The 17,637-nt window shown below is 49.8% G+C and overlaps 1 protein-coding gene and 1 long non-coding RNA gene across 3 annotated transcripts; both read left to right on the top strand.

Moving 5' to 3' along the window:
- Positions 1–11,026, top strand: LOC107322292. Of its 2 annotated transcripts, XR_004309217.1 has the most exons (4): positions 1–191; positions 1,302–1,598; positions 5,035–5,142; positions 10,808–11,026. It is a non-coding gene; the product is annotated as an uncharacterized LOC107322292 (long non-coding RNA). The 2 variants fall into 2 exon arrangements; XR_001558881.2 differs by lacking the exon at positions 10,808–11,026 and having other exon boundaries at positions 5,035–6,582.
- Positions 11,027–13,426: 2,400 nt separating this feature from the next.
- On the top strand, positions 13,427–15,289 carry NOG (noggin). Its single transcript, XM_015880197.2, has one exon. It carries the CDS (start codon positions 14,043–14,045, stop codon positions 14,712–14,714), a length of 672 nt encoding a protein of 223 aa, XP_015735683.1. The 5' UTR covers positions 13,427–14,042; the 3' UTR covers positions 14,715–15,289.
- Positions 15,290–17,637: the final 2,348 nt, after the last annotated feature.

The raw sequence follows: 17,637 nt of genomic DNA, 5'->3' as shown, positions 1-17,637 counted from the left end.
CAGCGGGACGCAGCGATCTGCAGCGCTGCGCGTGCACGGCTCCGGCAGCGCGTGCCCGCCGCTTCCCGCCTTTTCGTTTCCCGCCTCAGAGCCTCGCGCGCAACATGGCGCCGTGTGGAGCCGCGCAGCGTGAGGTGATGGCGGGGCACGGCGCGGGCCGCGCTGTGTGTGGGGCTGTGAGCAACCCCCAGGTACGTGCTGCGGGGCGGGCAGCGGCCAGGTGAGGTTTCCCGATCCGAGGACATTGAAAAACACCGCTGTGTCATTAGGAAGCACCCGCAGTGCAGACCCGGCCGTAGCACGAGGCCCTGCAGCCCCGCCCGCTCTAAGGATGGCTGCCCGTGTTTGAGGGCTCACCTCACCGCGGCTTTTGTGCCGCTCCTCACGATGAGCGTTTTAAGTCTCCTCTGCTGCTGCTGCCGATAATTTGTTCCATATTTCCCGTGTTTCTTAGTGCTTGCAAATGGACCGGGCTTCTGTAGAATGTAAATGTTAATTCAATTACAGAGCTGTGGCTGCTCATCGCCAGCCCTTCGTGCTGCTGCAGCCTGTGCCTCCAGCATCCAGCGCTATTGACCTCCATCCACATCCAGCCATTGGACTCAAAGCCGGCGCTCTCTTTCCTGTTGGAGCCCACATATAAGTGTCTCTGTGCTGCACTTTGTGCCCACATCGACTCCTGGAGGCTTTCAAAGGATGGGGCCATGAAACTGCATTGTTTGTTACAATATAAATACACAATGTGTAGAATGTGCGGTTCTGGACTTAATCGAAGACCAGAGTTCTTACGATATCCATGTCTGTATGGAGAGGATTTGGGAAAGAGTTTAGGTAAAATAAAGTGAGATAAAAGGCTTAATACCACAGGCTTTTAAAACCACATTTACTCAGCAGGAGTTTGAATGGTAATATTTTTCCTTAAGTAAATCTTAGCAAACTCCCACAGTATCAGGAGTGTTTGAGCAGAGAGCTGCCGCACGCACACATCTGTGTCCTGAGGCACTTTCATCCAGCGCTCAGTATTGTATTTGGAAAATCAACTGGAGAAAGCAGTAGCAGAACTGGAATAGACCGTCCTTTATGCACTCTGTGATAACTTTCACTTCGGAGCGAGTATGAAACCAACACGTTTCATGCTCGTGGGCCGGCTAATGAGCGACTGCTGAGAGAGAGCTCCGTTGTTCTTATGGCAGACAGATTTATTATTTGACTTTCAACATGTTATATATTATTTGCTAAATCTGTTTACAGAAAATCAGTTGAACCGATGCTGAGAAAAAGTATTTTCCCTTTGGTAACAGATTTTAAAAACAAACTGAGGATTCACTTCAGCGTCCACTGAAGCCACAAAGACGAGGTCAGCTGTCTCAAGCACCAGCTCCACGACTGCTCTCCAAGTTGGCAGCAATCTGCTTCTCAGTTGGACAGGCTCATTTGAAGCAGCAAACTTTGCCCGCGGAAAATGTTCTTTGTATCAGGGCGGCCTTTACATTTAAAGACACCTTTTGAATGCTTCTCCACAGTGGATGATACTGTGTGGTTGTTCCCTACTTCAGTACGAAATCTGAGGGAAAAGAAGCAGCTCTCCCCATTCCCAAGTAAGTTCAGCAGTTGGTACGTTCAGCTCACGTTGTGCTGGTCTTGGTGATGTAACAGGGGTCTCTCGTTCATTTAGGAAGTAATTCAGCAGACACTGTTAGCTGGTCCCAATAGCCACTGAAATGAGGCATAGTTCACTCTTAATAGTTATGGACTCCACAACTTCTATCACGTTATGCTCAGCAGTTTACTACCAACATCGTATTTTCACACACACACACACACACACACACACACACACACACACACACCTTTAAGCTCTTCCATGCTGGTTCGCAGTATTGACTGATGCTCTCCACACATGCTCTACCTTATTTGTCTGCAGGAAGGTTCATAGATTATCTGCTCACGTTCGTTTTGCTCAGGTGATTTCTTTAAACAAACTTAGGAGGTATCTAGTCAGCGCCTTTGTCTCTTTAAAGACATTTGCTCCCCTATGCTCTCACTATGAGCCTTTGACTAATGGGATGGCACTACTTGCCAGACAGGCTGCCCACTTGCTGCGCTTGCTGGCCGTGTAGGTGCCTCTTCTTCCCCATTGCAGGTTCTCCTACAGAACTTTGTTGGCCGCAGTGAACAGCTAAGTATCTAAATGTCTATTCAATGAGTGCCTTGCCAAGTTAGCAGTGCAGGCATATTTTTGTAAAGAAATATGCAGCCCGCCTTGTGGTGGCCATTGAGAAGCTGAGCTGCAAAAACATCAACACCACAAGGACACAATATTTTCCCCCTGATTACAACACGCTCATTTATTTTGGAATTCTTATGCCAGTTGAGGACTACGGGGCAGTGACAGTAGAAGAGTTGTCCAGATGCCAAGGAAAAGAGAGAGCTGTATATGTGCTCCTGTTCTGAAATGGTGGAGGGAAGGGAGAAGGGCTGCGTGAGGATTTGAAAGAATACATTTCCATAAACGTTTTCAGGGCAGCCCCCAGTCTGCTCCTGCAGCAGATACCTGCCCTGCTTGGAAGGTGTGTAGGAGATCCAAGTGATGCTGAATTCCCAGCTCTTGTTCCCTTGAAGAGGATGCAGAGATCTGCAGGTTCAGAACAACTGTTCTTTTTTCTTTTTTTTTCTTTTAAGCTTAAGAGAAATGCTCTCATTTCCAAGAAGCTGTGACAGCCATTGCAGAAGGTTCCTGTGGGAGCAGTCCCTGCAGCACACATTGCTATGGCTGGGCAGGCAGCGGCTCCACTGCCCGGCTGGGTTGTTTGGGAGCGATGCAAAGAATAAACAACCAGCTGGAGATTTGGCTTTCTATCATGTAGAAAACACAAATCACTGTGCCTTTCTGTGCTACACGGAAGGCTGCTTTTGCCCCGTAATATACGATCCTCTCTGTTTGAAGGCCTCTCCATCATTCAGCATCCTTTGAAGCCTTTCGATTCCCGGCAGCTCTCTGCAGTGACTTTTTGAAAGAGACTGCAATCATCGGAACACACAGCATCAGGTGTGGGCTGTGCGGGCTGTGGGACCTCAGCGCAGCAGCTCCTGGTTTTGAAGCATTCTTCTAAAGCTCTTTATCTGCAGAACTCTCGAGCCAAGGCCAGGTGTGCTGCAGCAACCCAGCACTGCGCTGTTACAGCGTCTGTCTTCTGCCGTGCTCCCTCTTGGTTTTAGATCAGGCTCTGCACTTTAGTAGGGGCAGGAACTGCCTTTTTCTTATGCATTACTGCAATACCAAACATGGTCGCTCCATGTCTGAGCTCTGAGATACGACAATAAATCTTTGAAAGGATATATATATATATGTTATCTTAATGGTATCATCATGGGTGTGTTGTCATTGTTATGGTTGGAGAACTATGACATAGATGGTCTACAGACAAAATTACTGAGTATCCCCTGGTTGTGGGTGTGCTTATCCAAGCCACCTCAGAGCTGACATTTCATATCAGTACTTAGTACAGTTCAAAGCACGGTTCCAGCTGGCTTGAATTGCAGCTGTTGTGAACGCACTCCCTGCTATGAACAGAGTCTCAACTGAGGCTGCATAGCTTAAGCATTGTAGAAAATGAGGCGTATCCATCAAATGGCCACCTGTGAAAAGCTTTCAGTGCCGTGCATGCTGCCGCTCTGAGATTCTTTGGCAGAACATGGGCAGAGCATTCGTTTTGCTGGGATGATGTTCAGTTCCTGCACTGCTTTGCTCAGAGTCTCCCTTTGCACTGTACCCACTGTCAGGTGTGTGAGCAGCTCCAGGGCACAAAGCACATCCACCCAGTGACAAAGACATGCACAGCTTGGCTCAGGCAGTGCAGAGCTGCACTGAGGTGTGAGAGCCGTCCTGGGGCTGTTTCTCAGACACTAAGGGACCTGGTACAGTGTGGTTCATTGCCATGAATGTGTTTGTTCCATGCTCACACATAGGCCGCTCTGCATAGGACTCCTCCAGCACATGCACAGTGCCTGCTGCAAAGCAGTCCTGCTTACAAGCCATCAGTGTTCACTGATACCTTTAGCTGAGAAAGCAGTGAGTGGCTGAAAGAAACCGAACTCAACAACCACTGAGCACATGTCAAGTGCACATATCACAGTGCAGAAATATCAGCTTATATGAAATCTGTTGGATTGTCTTCCCACAGCCTGTGATAAATCTCCATATGAAATCACAGCTATCCTTACGTACCTCTCCACATATTCACACAAGGTTTTGAAAGCAGCCTTTCAACAAGGAGCTGCTATATTCCTGTGCTCTTAGGCCATAGCACAAGCTCCTACCTCCTTCTACAAGTGTTTGTTTGCTCACTGAATGGTGTTGTTTGAGCCAATCAGACCAAAGGCAGCTTCCATTATGAGCACTGTCTGGCAGTGTTCTGGGTTCTACCTGGGGTCTCAGAACCGTGAGTTCAGTTTTGGGTCCTGAGCAAGCACACACAGCTGCATCTGGCTCCTGTCGGTACGTGACCATGCCAGGGTGGTGACTTGGTGATAGGGACCTGGACAGAAGCTGCTCCCCAGGCTGTTCCCCAGGACACTGTCAGTGTTCAGCAGCAGTGCTGCTGCTCTGTGCATCCGCTGCCTTTGGGTGTGCATTCTTAGCAACTGAACATACAGAGGCACAAGGGAATCAAGGCCTGCCTGCTCCTTACCACTGTCCTGTGGGAGGCTCCACTGCCCACTAAAGTCCATGTGAACTTTTTCCGTCCCTTCACAGGCTTCTGGAATGAAGCCCTCTCCAGTGTCAGGATCTGAGCTGTGGGATCAGGCTCTTACCTTGATGATCTGTGCCCTGAGTGCCTCCTGTCTTCCCTGTGTAGCTGCTGAACTAATCGATAGACACTTGGCTCGTTACATTTATCCTCCCAAGCTGAGGGATCACGCACCACTGGCATTGAAAAGGCTGAATGATTTGCCCCGGTTCATGCTTTTGAATAAAATTGACAGCTATGAGATGGAAATGTTCAGCTCTTTTTTTTTTTTAATTTGCTGCAGGAAAGATTTATCGGACAGAGGTGACGTCTTTGACCCAGTTTTGTCCTGCCAGGGTCTCTCTGAACGCCTCCATGAGCTGCAGAGGGAGAGGAGCACCGGTGTGTTCAGGTATCTCTTTCTCTCCTCGCCACAGCCACGCTGCCCTTTTGGCTCTGGGATGCTCACTGACGCCGTGCTGCCAGCTGGGCCTGGGGCAGCCGGGCACCCCAAGGTGCTGCATCCCCCTGCACTGAGCTGGCTGGGACAGGGGGCCCTGGGGAGCCGGGGGCTGGCAGGGGCTGTGTGCCTCGCAGGGTGCCGGCGGCCCGCGGGCCTGGGGGCAGGGCGGCTGTCTATTTTTAGTGAGGGTTTTATAGAGTGGATCCCTGCGGTCTGGCTCCACACTGAAATATTGTCCTAGTCTCAATGACATAAACACAGGGCCAGCCTGTGATCCTGGCGCCAGCTTCAGCTTAGGGAATGTGAATGAAAGTACCAGTGGGGTCCAGGCAAGAAGGAGAAGAAAAAAAATCCCGACTGTAATTACAAATAAATCCCAAACCCTTTCGCTCTCATGGCTCACTTAGTACAGCAAATAGCCTCTGATTCTCTACAAATAAGACCCAGCTTAGTTACTGACAGATCTACCAAGAGGCAGTTAATGGAATAATGACTAAGGGAAGCTTAGGGTAATTTACAAACGGTTGCCGGTGTTGGAGGGCGATCGCCCCCACCTCACCCCCGCCCTGCTGCTGCAGCCCTAAGCTGCTGGGCAAGACCAAAGCCTCAGCACACAAGGGCTGCAGGAAGGCTGTGTGTTTATTTGCTTATTTAAGAGATCTGACGTGGGAGGATGACAGGCAAACTCCAGTACCGGGAGCTGAATTGTGCCCCTGGAGTGAGGGACTGAGGTGAGGGTCTACAGAGCAAGGTTATTCTTACCTTCTGTTCTGATGAGAAAAGTGAGGAAATCTTAAGTGAAAGTGGCGTAGAAAGCCAGCTCTGCCATGAGATTCTACCAAAGCAGCAGTGTGGCTTGTTCTGTCACAAAGGTACGTCTCTTCGAATCACTTGTGCAAACTGATAACCTAATATTTGAGGTGAAGTCCTCGGTGTACTTAAAAAATTGATTTTCATGTTCAGATTATGGGGAGCTCTTGTGAAACTCCTGCTGTGGTCATGGCAATTATGGTTTTTGTTTGGTTTTGATCTTTTTGTAAAGAAAAACACAACACTACTCCAAAAACTCATTAATTTATCAAGAACGGGAATAACAGGAACAGTGTTCCACGTGGGAAGCAATTGCACACACGTACACACACACGTACAGATGTGTGCACAGAATGAATCCAGGTAACGGTTAAAGGATGCTCCTTTGGGTCTGGCATCTTACTGATGTGTTTATTATGAAAACAAGTACTTTAGAAGTTGATGTGACTTCAGAAGGGATGCTGAGCATCAGGGTGTTCTGTTTGGTGCCATTACTTCAGTCTTGCTTGAAAGAAAATGATCTTAAGACCAAGGTATACATGTGAAATCCAGCTGATTGTTAGTCCTGGGATGGGTGCTTTCTTCTCCCATCTTAGACTTTACAAGTGTCTGTGCTAAAAGGAGGAAGGTAATAGTCACTTGTGAATGTTTTTGAGTGAAAAAAAAGGCAAACTCCTAACTGATGTTTTCTGAGGGAAGTTGACTGTGTGTAAGAGATGCTTTGCTCTGAGCTGGGCACACGAGTGATTTGTGACCCTGCTTTCTTTGCTGCAGAGGTGTTTGTCTCATGTTCCTACTGCAGTCTGTGTCAGTTCTCCTTTAGATGGTGGTGCTGTGGGATGCTGCACTATGCCCAAAAATGGCTCTGAAAGTTTTAACTCTATCCTGTAATTGATGTGTTGTGTAAACTGCAATAAAGGAAGGATATTAAAAAGGATGGTGGGGGACACATATTTAATGAGGACGAGTAAACACACCCAAGATGTAACTGTAGATATAAGAAAAATAAAAGCAGCTGGGGGGCTTCTGAGACATTGTTTGTCTTGAAAGTGATGAGAAGAGGCACCATCAAAAGACTTGTTTTACTACAGTCATGCTTCATTATGGGGAAGGAGAGCGCGGGGAAGGGGAGGGGTGGGGGTTCCCTACGTGACCAGGTTGCCAGAAGAGAGAACCTAACTCGTTTGCATGGCCTAATTAATCCCTGAACCCAGTCAAAGCCTGAGTCAGAGGGAGAGAGCAAATGTCAGATCTGTGTCTGGGAAGCCTAGATTCATTACTTTGACTCGCCTGGGTCCCTTTGCCCTCACAAGCAAAGACTTGTAAGTCCCAAGCCAAATGAACATGTCCCAGAGGCTCATACTGAACATTGGCAGGTTTGGAATACATCTCTTTTGTGTCTGTGCTGATTCTGAATTAATCAGATAACCCCATGTGTATGTCTGTCTCGTCATTTGGGAGAGAAAATGGAAAGCTTTCTGTTTGCCACTGAAGGTACAAGTTTCTTTGAAAATGACTCGGTTCAACATAGAGCTTTTCACAGCCAACCCTGTCACCATGCATTTAGATTTCATGACATTTTGTGGTGGCTGTGAAGTTAATGTTATGCACACGACTCTGGCTGATCATGCTGATCTTTTTTTTTGAAGAGATTAGATTCCCTAGAGGTCAAAAGCATAAGAAGCAGGAAAGGAGTGATCAGTACAGATGCTGAGGAAAGGCACACAGTTTATTCTTTTTCAAGTTATTAAATCTCCTTCATCCTTGCAGGTCTTCCAACCAGAGCAGGTTTAAAGAATGGCTGATAGTGCAGCGGTTCCCAGTTGGAGGGACCTTCCCTGGTTGCCTTTACTCTGGAGGCAGGGCTGTAGTCAGGAGTTGTTTTGTGTTGGGTTAAAGTTTGCTCTTTGATTACTCTGTAGCCAAAATATTTCTTGTGATCACAAATGCAGCCTTCTAGATTTGGTCGGGGCCGCTTCCCCCGGTATCTCAGTGATCCGCTCCCTGAGCAGATGCTGCCTTTGGAACATTTTGCCCCAGTGTCTGAGGCAGCATTTACTGAGCACAAGGGACCGGGGGCTCAAGGCGTCGTTGACAGAAGTACTTTTAAATTAAGTTTAATCTTCCTTCATTCATAACCAAGAGGCTAAATATGATGTAATCGGATTTATTTTTTCCTCTTCACCCCCACTGGAGCCAGGAAAATGAAGTAGTTGAGAGAAAAGGGGTTGTCATTTTCAGTCAAGCAGCCATTCATCACGGAGCATTAGACAATTAGCAGTAAAACATTTCGAGGGCTCCATTGGTGCTAAAAGGGTGAGAGGGTCTTTCTAAATATCAGAGGTGGGAAATGTTATGTGTCGGGGTTGTTCGGTAGCTGGCATCAATGAATCACTCACACATGCAGGTCTCCATTGGGGGGTTGCTGTACTTCTCGCTCCGTTGAATCTCTGTCACTCAGTTGTCCGTTCTGTTCTATAAAGGAGGGAATAGGGAAAAATCGGTTTATCTCAGTAGATGTTTGTCTTAATAAGCTGGCTGGCAAAAAAAAAAAAAAAAGAGGATAAATACATTCCTGCTTGTCATGTGTGTGTGTGTAATATATGCTGCTACAGGGAGTTTGTTTGGATAAACAGTGTTGCCTGTGTGGAAAATGAAATCCCCTTCAGGAGCCGTTGCTTGTAAATATAAGTGTCATTTTTTAACATAAAAAATGCCCCGCTTTCTATTTCATCTTTGCCAATTCTCCCACTGGCCTCTCTCTGTAATGAATTGGTCTGCAAACTGCGAGGCACTCTGCCTGCTCTGCTCTCTTTTCTGGACTGCCGAGATGTTAATATTTGGCACAGAAAGCAGGATGGCGAGGTGGGGTGGGGAGGGGGGGGCGGAGGGTATTAGAAAAGCTCTGGCTTCCCTCTGTTGCAGACCTTTTGCAGCAATGAATAAATAAGTAAATAAAATGTTTAATTCCTCCAGGCAGGGTTGCAGCCAAGAAAACTGTTCTGAGATATTCAGATTTATGGCACAAAACACTGCTGAGAGAAAAAGCAAGAGACAGAGACAGTGGAGTTCCACCTCCTGTGATATATAGAGCCAGGGGGAGGTATAAATACCCGCCACTTCCCGGACCCTCTTTTAAAAAAAAGACAAACACCCAGGATCCTGTCTCTGGCTGCCTTGCAGCAAGGCGCCCTCATAAAAGCTAAGATAAACAGTTTATCAGCAGATGAATGCACAAGCCCTGCTCTAAAGACAAGAGTCTATACCTTAGGAAAAATGCAGGAGCGAGAGGAGAGCGGGCAGAGAATCAGGGAGGTGCAGAATGTGAGGAGCAAGAGGAGAAAAATAGAGCAGTTCTTTAAGGACCTTGCGAGACTTTCTTCTCTTCTTTGGCAGACTTTGCTCTTTTTTTAAGGATACGTTTGGCAAGTGTCAAGTCTGCTCTTTCCATATAGCTGCACTTATTGAGGACTAAAACCTTACGTTTTTATTGGGAGGGGGGTCTTTTTTCTTTTTTCTTCTTTTTATTGCTTTAACACATCGGTCATCCCAGGATTTACTCCACCATAAAACATTCATCCCAGAGCTTAGTTTCAAAATACATTATTTATATATCATTTATCACTGCAGATGCAGCTTCTTGGCCAAATGCATCCATCCCTGTTTCCATTCTCTTGGGATTTCAAGGCAGAACTTTGCTCTCTCAAAAAACTGTTTACCTTCCAAAGTATGTGATTCATAACTGTTTTCTTTCAGAGTAGCTGATCACCTACTAACATTGTGTAGGCCAATAAAACACTCTTCATTCTGTGTTTGAATTTGGAAAGGGAAATGGATGAGGTACCATGAGATGCAGCACTGTTTCTGAGCTCTGGCTGGAGCTCCCCAGACCTTGCCAGCCTAAAGGACGTTGTTTGAAAGCTGTGGAACTGTTAAGTCTACCTGCAGTGCCTGGAGTCCTGGCTGAGCTTACACATGGCCTATGAGAGCTAGAAGGTCAGTTTAGAAGCTTGCCATGGGACGTATAAGAACTGTGTAAAATGTGCATCTCCTTTAGAAATCTTAGGGATTCACAAGTTGCAAATGAATTATTGACTTTCTTACAAAATGTATAGGAATGTGATCAGGGAGCAAGGAGTTGGTCTGGGAGCTCACTGGGACATAAGACTGAACCTGAAGTGACCTGGGGTCACTTTTCTGCTCTGTCACTCACAAATTTCTTCTGTAATTTTAGGTAGACATTGGACTCTGCTCTGCATTGATACAGGTTTACTCTAGTGGTGCTTTGCAGCATCAGTGTGGAAGAGACAGGGACCAGCATTCCTGCTCTATAGACAGGAAATCGCAGAGCTCCGAAACGTATTGCATGAAGCCTGATGGGCACAGGACTTCCCTGGTTATGCTGTCGGTTTTGCTTCATTTAACAAAGTCATCTGATCTGCAGGCAGGTTTTTGAAAATAAGTGAGAGGCAATGAGTTCCTGATCAACATTAATCTGTAAGGGAAAGAACAAGTCGCGTGGAAGCCTCCTCTGCTAAGGGAGACAGCTTCTCTGAGCACACCTGGTTTCTCCTCTCCCAGCTTTGGGTGGTTTATTCCTTTCTGCTGTAGAGGTGCAGACTCTTAGAGCCCTCAGTGGCTCAACGCCTGCCCTGTGTTCAGCACGAAGCCCCTGAGCCCTGGGGTGGCTCAGCAAACACGGTCCGTTTCTCTGGGCAGATTTAACAGGAAGCAAATCACTCTGGAATTCTCTCTGTGAATCCTTGTGGGCTGCGATTGGATCCTTAACGTAATGTGTTTTCAGAGCTGTGCCTCCAGTGTCCCAGCAGGGCAGCTACAGGCCTCTTCTCTCCTCATCAGCGCTGTGACCCTGCAGGAGCAGCATCTCCAGCTAGCCCACATTGGCTTCCTGTGTGCCTTGAAAGTTGTATTTGCTTTGTCTACTGAAAAAACACTTTTTTACTACTGTCAGCACTCCAGAACCAATAAAGCTGAGGCAAAGGGAGTTGTTTCCTCCTCTGCTCCATGCACCATTGCCAGTAGAGTGACCAGCTCAGTCCTGCCTGAGCTGCTGGCCTCTGTCCCTATCCCAGGCAGGGCTGGCATCATGCACCGACTGGATCAGGCCCTTTACCTCTGGGTTTCATTTATTGCTGTTTTCAGCAAACCCCGAACTAAACCAATTTGATGGGGATCCAAATCTCTTTTCCCTCTGACCCAGAGGCTTCTGGCAGAGCAGTTACTGGCAGCTCTCCCCATCCCGCTATCAGCCATTCCACTGAGAAATTCTTGGGCCATGAGTGACTTCTGTCACTTCTGCTTTCCTTGAGCTCGTGTGGCCTCGCCAGCAGCGCGGTGCTCCATGCAGACACCTGGCCTGGAACGGGCACAGCCCAAAGCAATCCACCAACCCTTCCTGCAGCCCCACATCACAGTGCGGCACAGGAGGGTCGATGCTCCGTGGTTTAGAGTGTAGAACCTGAAGTGCACAGCTGGTATGAACAGGCTTCGTAGGCTTTATTTTTAGACTCTGAGACTGGTAGTTAAAGGAATTGTTTTCAAGTGCCAACTGAGCAGAACTGAATTTGTTCTGAAAGCAGAAATACGGGACGGCAGGAAGGAACTTCAGGATTTTTGCTTTCTCTTCAAAGCATTATTTTGAGCTGTTGTTGTTTTCGTGCCTTTGTGTTTAAACAAGGTGGCTTGAAAGAAGATTCAGAAATATTTGCAGTGACTTACAGGTTACTTTCCCTGTCTGCGCCTTGGCAGCACTGCTGTACACAATGAGGAGGAACTGGCCCACACCAGTGGCCACTTTCCCAGTAGTTTCATTGGGGAAAAATCTGATCTAACCTAATATTTGACTGCTTTCATAAAACTCCTTTACGAAGAAGTGTGGCAACAAAGACTCCCTGAAAAGAAGGAGAAGGGAGGATGGGATCCAAGGAGGAGCGGTTTCTCTCTTCCTCATCCACTTAACACCGCGCATTGCCAACTTGTACAACTCACAGCCTGAATGAAATCCCTCCCAGAAGAGCTCCACGGTGAAGCGATGCCGGCTGCAGGTGGGAAGGCAGTGAGGGCAGAGGCGGGCAGAGCCCTCACCGGCACCAGCAGCCACTTGCACCCTGAGCCCCCAGGAACCATCCCAGCAGTTCTCCCTACGGCTGCTCCACCAACACTGCAACGTGGGATGGCACTGCAGCAGCACAGCTGAGAAATGTCAGCAGTTTCCCATCTTTGTTCCTTGTCAACGTGTGCTGCTGCTGCTGCTGCTGCTGCTGAGAGGTGGTTTTAGGTTCCCGCATGTCAGGGAACACACGGTTCCGTGTTGCCCTGTAGGGTGGCCAAAAAGGAGGAGTGAAGGCTTTGCAGGTTCCACTTGAGGGCAGAGACCAACAGCAGCAGATGTCACTGTCAGGCTGCTTTTCTGGCGAGTGGCTTGGGTCAGTTTTCCACCTTTTTCATGTCATTACGTTGAATTTAGCCTAGGGAGTGAAAATAGATAATAAAATACAGTTAATTTTTAGAGAAGCAGCTCAACGCGGGTAATACAATCAACATATAACATTCATTACAATCCTAAATTTGAAGAGCAGCATTTAAACAAATGCATAAATAATTTATTAGTGGCTGAGCTTCAGTCCCATTAAACTTAGGCTCCAAAGTGCCTACACAGCCTGCGGGATTCCAGCACGTCCTCACAGAGCGCTTAGTGACCCAGCCTGCTGGCTGACCGTGCCTTGCGATGCTTTCTGTGACGCAGCACTTCTGCGGTGTCTGTAAAACTTCTCCCCGTTCGTACCGTCGATGCAGCGTTTCTGTCTTCGCTTGTCGGATCTGGCGTGGCACCGCGGCGGCGCATCCGACGGAGCAGCCCCATAACGCGGCCGTGTTGCGGCGGGGCGCGCTCCGTGCAGCTCCGCAGGAGGGGCCGCTGCCTCCGGGATGTCCGCGGGGCGAACCCGGCTCGGCCCGGCCCGGCGCCGCCAGCAGAGGGCCCGCTCTGCCCGGCCGGGCGCCGGGGCCGGGGCGTCTGCTCTGCCGCGTCCCCGCGGGCGGGCGGGCGGCCAGCCGGGCGCGTAGTGGGAATTACATCACGGGCCCATGTGCGGAGCCGGGCAAACCTTCCGCCCGCGGCCAGGTAGCGCCGCAACGCGCCGGGGCAGCGAGAGAAGCGGCGCGGATAGTGCGGGGCGGCCCGGAGCCGCGCTCCGCTCCCGGGTCGCGCTCCGCCGCTCCGCCGTGCCCATGGGGTGAGCGCCGCCGGCACCAGCCACCGCTACCGGCGGGAGGAGCGGAACGGAGCGGAGCGGAGCGCTGCCCAGAGCCCAGCATCTCCCGGGGAGCGGCGGGAGGCGGGGGGAGGCGGCGGGCTGCAGCCATCCCCAGCAGAGGGTGTGTGCGGGGTGGCAAGGGGGGAAAGCCGCGCTCTCCCGGACTTTTGTGGGAGTGGGGGTTGCGTTGTGCGTGTGGTTTTTTTTAAGGGGGGTGGGGTGGGTTAGAAGAGAGTCTGTGGTTTCCATGGAGATGAAGCTGAAAGTGCAGGAAATTTAAAGGCTTTGGGTCCTCGCGAAGCAGACAAACTGGTGCCAACGTGCGCGGCTGCCGTTGCTGCTGAGGAGGCGGCTTTGCGAGCGGCGGAGAGGAGCGGGGAGGAAGAGCCGGCGGCGACTGCTCGCACACGCACGGGCGGACGGCGAGGAGCGGCAGCGGAGAGCAGCAACAAAAAGAGGCGTCTGTCTCCTCGTCGCGGGGAACGCGAAAAGAAGCGGCGGCTGCGGCAGAATTTGGAGCGGCTCCACCGGGAGAGCTTTTCTCCAGCGGCTCGCGAGGAGCGCAGCGCGTCTGCGGGGCCGGCTCTACCCGCGGCCGGGGGCTGCGTGCGGCGGTGCGGGAGCGGAGCGGAGCCCCGGCACGGACAGGCGGTCCGGGATATCCGCGTCCGAGTTTTCTGATGCATTTGCTCGCACCTTCTTCCCCCGCTGCTCGGTGAACCCAGCCCCCCTCCCCACCCCCCCCCCGGCGGTCTCCCAAGGATGGATCATTCCCAGTGCCTTGTGACTATATACGCCGCGGCGGTGCTGCTGGGGCTCCGGCTGCAGCAGGGCTCCTGCCAGCACTACCTGCACATCCGCCCGGCTCCCAGCGACAACCTGCCCCTGGTGGATCTAATCGAGCACCCGGACCCTATCTTTGACCCCAAGGAGAAGGATCTTAACGAGACCTTGCTAAGGAGCCTCATGGGAGGACACTTCGACCCTAACTTTATGGCTATTTCCCTACCCGAGGACCGGCTCGGGGTAGACGATCTGGCCGAGCTGGACTTGCTGCTGCGGCAGAGACCCTCGGGAGCGATGCCCGGCGAAATCAAGGGGCTGGAGTTCTACGACGGGCTGCAGCCGGGCAAGAAGCACCGGCTGAGCAAGAAGCTGCGCAGGAAGCTGCAGATGTGGCTCTGGTCCCAGACCTTCTGCCCGGTCCTATACACGTGGAACGATCTCGGCAGCCGTTTTTGGCCCCGGTACGTCAAAGTGGGCAGCTGCTACAGTAAAAGGTCTTGCTCGGTCCCAGAAGGCATGGTCTGCAAACCTGCCAAGTCCGTGCATTTAACGATCCTGAGGTGGCGGTGCCAGCGGCGGGGCGGGCAGCGCTGCACGTGGATCCCCATCCAGTACCCCATCATCGCCGAGTGCAAGTGCTCCTGTTAGGGCTCAGTGCCCGCAGGGCTGCCGGGGACCTTTGCTGCAACACAAATAAGAGACACTGCTTTCTGGTTAACGTTGTAATGCACTGTAATGTGTAGGAGAATGTATATTGTGTGTATATATGGCACCGGTTTAATATACTATTAAAAGGTCAGTATTATACGTGAAATAATCAGCGTCTACTGTATTTTTAAGGCTATTACCCTGATCGTTGCTAATGTATCTTTTTTTTTTGTATTTATATTCCGGAGAGGAATTGCTTCGCTTTGGCGAAGTCGGTTTGTTGTTGTTGTTGTTGTTTTTTAATAAAAGGATTAAAAAATACAAACCAAACTTTTTGATAAGAAAACGTTTGCAAGCAATTTTCCATTCTTCGGAAAGCGTGTCGCTGCGTTTGAGTGGGTTTTTTTTTCTTCTTACGGACTTTAGGTTAAAAAGAAAACGCCTCGAGCACAATGTTATTGTAAATAGAACGGTCCGAATGACTTAATTCTATGTAAATGAAGAGTATCTGCTATTTATTCTTTATACCCCTGTAGTAAAAGCGCAGAGCAGAATTAAAGTCAACCACTAAAACACGTGCGGGTGCTGTTTGCTGCTCGGTGCGGCTGCTCCGCGTGTCCCGCACCCCGCACACACAGCGGGCCGATCTGCGGGGCCGCCGCTCCGGGCTTTTGTAGCCGCTTGACATTTCATTTACAACGGGACACGTGTCTTTCACACCTACCATTGTGGTGGGACGCTGCTGAAACTTGACCCTTGGGCTTCGGGGGTTTGCAGCGCAGACGCGTTATTAACCCAATCCTGTGACAGCCTCGCACGCCCTCCCCGACCGGCGACACTCGCCCTCACAGCCCATTAACTCTGGGCACCCGCCGGTCCCCAGCTGATCCGCCGCCGGCAGCGCCCGGGCTGGGTACGGACCCGCTCGTTTCGTCGTGCCCCGCGTTGCGGTGCGTTGCGGTGCGGGTGTAGCACGGCAGCGGTGCTGCACGGCCCGGCGCCGCTCTGCTCCCGAACGCCGCTGCCCGGCGGAGACCCGTCCCGCCGCCCCCTGTTTCCCCCCCGCCCGGCTCCGGCCGCCCCCGCTGCTCTGCGGGCTCCGCGGACGCGGAATTGCCCCGCGGCTCCGCCAGGACCCGCCGCCGGCAGCGGAGCGCTGGGCCGCGCCGTGCTGGGCCGGTTGTATCTCATAGATACCGAGTGCAAAAACAAACGCTCCACGTGTTCCTCAGAGGCGCCGTGACAGTGCAGAACGCCTTTTCCTTATTTATCTTGGAATCAGCGAACTTTTTTTTTTTTTTTTTTTAAACTCTCAGGGAATCCGCGCTAATCATTCTGCAGCCGCGTGTCTCTCTGACACAGCCCAGCCCTGCTTTCCCCGGCGCTGAGCTCTCCTATCTCCCACTGCATATTCATTCCCCCTCTCGCCGTCTCGGTGCGTTTTACCGTCCGTCTCTTTGCTTTTAATTTCAATACTTAAGGAAAAAAAAGAAAAAAAAAATCAGATCTCGGGACATTTCGGGTATTCATTAACCGAGTGAAGAGGAACGGAGGCATTATTACTCACATAGAAGGCACCCTGCCCCCATGTCTATCTAAGGGTTCATTGTAAAAGGATTAAAAGTTAAAGACCTTCATCTTATGATTCTTTCATTTAATCTTCGTGGCGCCTGAAAGACATGCTGGATGGATGATCACATTTAAAATATTCCTAATGTCGGCTACCTTAGGACTCCAGGCAGGGCAAACAAACGTAATTTATTTCTAGAAGAAAGGGGATATTGAGATGTTTAAGTTTATGAACCACCATTACCATGTATATTTGTTAGGTTCTGACAAATACCCAAATAACATTAAAATCAGCCATTCATCACATATGAATTTATGCAAAACCTTCTATGCCTGGGGCCAATTTTTTTTTAGACAGTTTCACTTGCAAAAAAAAAAAAAAAAAGCCAAAAGCGCGAGTTTTTCATGGCTGGTAAACAGGAGAATTATGCGAACAGAAACTATTTCATGCTGGGATGGCAGCCAGCGACTCGGGAATGTCAACAAAAGTTCTCCGAAGGTTGAAAATGTCACTGGATTACAATACAAGGTCCTTTGCCCCATTAGCAAACGTTACTAGGTAATATTCCCACTGGTAGCGAGGGACTCGCCCCCCATTCATCCCTGGGCGATCCCGCAGTGGGGCACACAGATGCTGTCTGCAGACCGGCTCTGGCTGCCATCAGATGTGAGCGCTGCGGGGCTGTGCGTGTGTGTGCGGGGGGTGAGCGCCGTGTGCTCAGCACACAGCTGGCTCCTGCTTCACCTCCTCAGCCAACGAAGCTCCAGTGCTGAGAAATAAGGTCATATTTTGGGTTAAAAAAATCGACTCTCACCCTCCACAAGGCACGTGATTTTTATTATTTTTTTTTTAACGAACTAACTGAATTTTGTCAGCTGGTGGAGCAAAAATAAACGAGTCGTTTCCACTGTTGTTTCTGGTCAGGTTCACTTTCTGGTCCTCCTGCCCCAGTGTTGAAATGTTTGGCTTGTAGTGGAAGTGTTTCAAGCCAAACAAATAAAAGAGCTTTCTGGTGAATGTTTCTATGCAAATCTTTTTAATATTAGATTTTGTAATATGTTTTTAGAACAAAATTGAATTATGGCTTTTTCAAATTGAAATCAATTCCTAACACGGCCAAGTTTTGTTTGCTCATCTTTGTAGTGGCACCACAGGACCTCACAGAGACCACTGTGGGGAAGCAATAAGAAGGGGAAGGTTGAAGTTGAGCTTGTAGTTACTTTTCAGTTTCTTCTTTTGCAGTTTTAGTGCCTTAAAGTGTAATGTTGGAAACTGAAATTCATATCCACCTCTGGCACAGAATGTGTAGCCTCAGGTGAGTCCTTTCACCCATGCACTCAGCCCCGTGTGAGG

Source organism: Coturnix japonica, chromosome 18, assembly GCF_001577835.2.
Source record: "Coturnix japonica isolate 7356 chromosome 18, Coturnix japonica 2.1, whole genome shotgun sequence".
NCBI lineage: Eukaryota > Metazoa > Chordata > Aves > Galliformes > Phasianidae > Coturnix > Coturnix japonica.
The sequence above is the reverse complement of the archived record's forward strand: the minus strand, read 5'-3'. Positions and strand labels throughout refer to the sequence as shown.

What these genes read in the sequence shown, in the direction of transcription:
- NOG (XM_015880197.2), top strand. Translation starts at nt 14,043, where the DNA reads ATGGATCATTCCCAGTGCCTTGTGACTATATACGCCGCGGCGGTGCTG.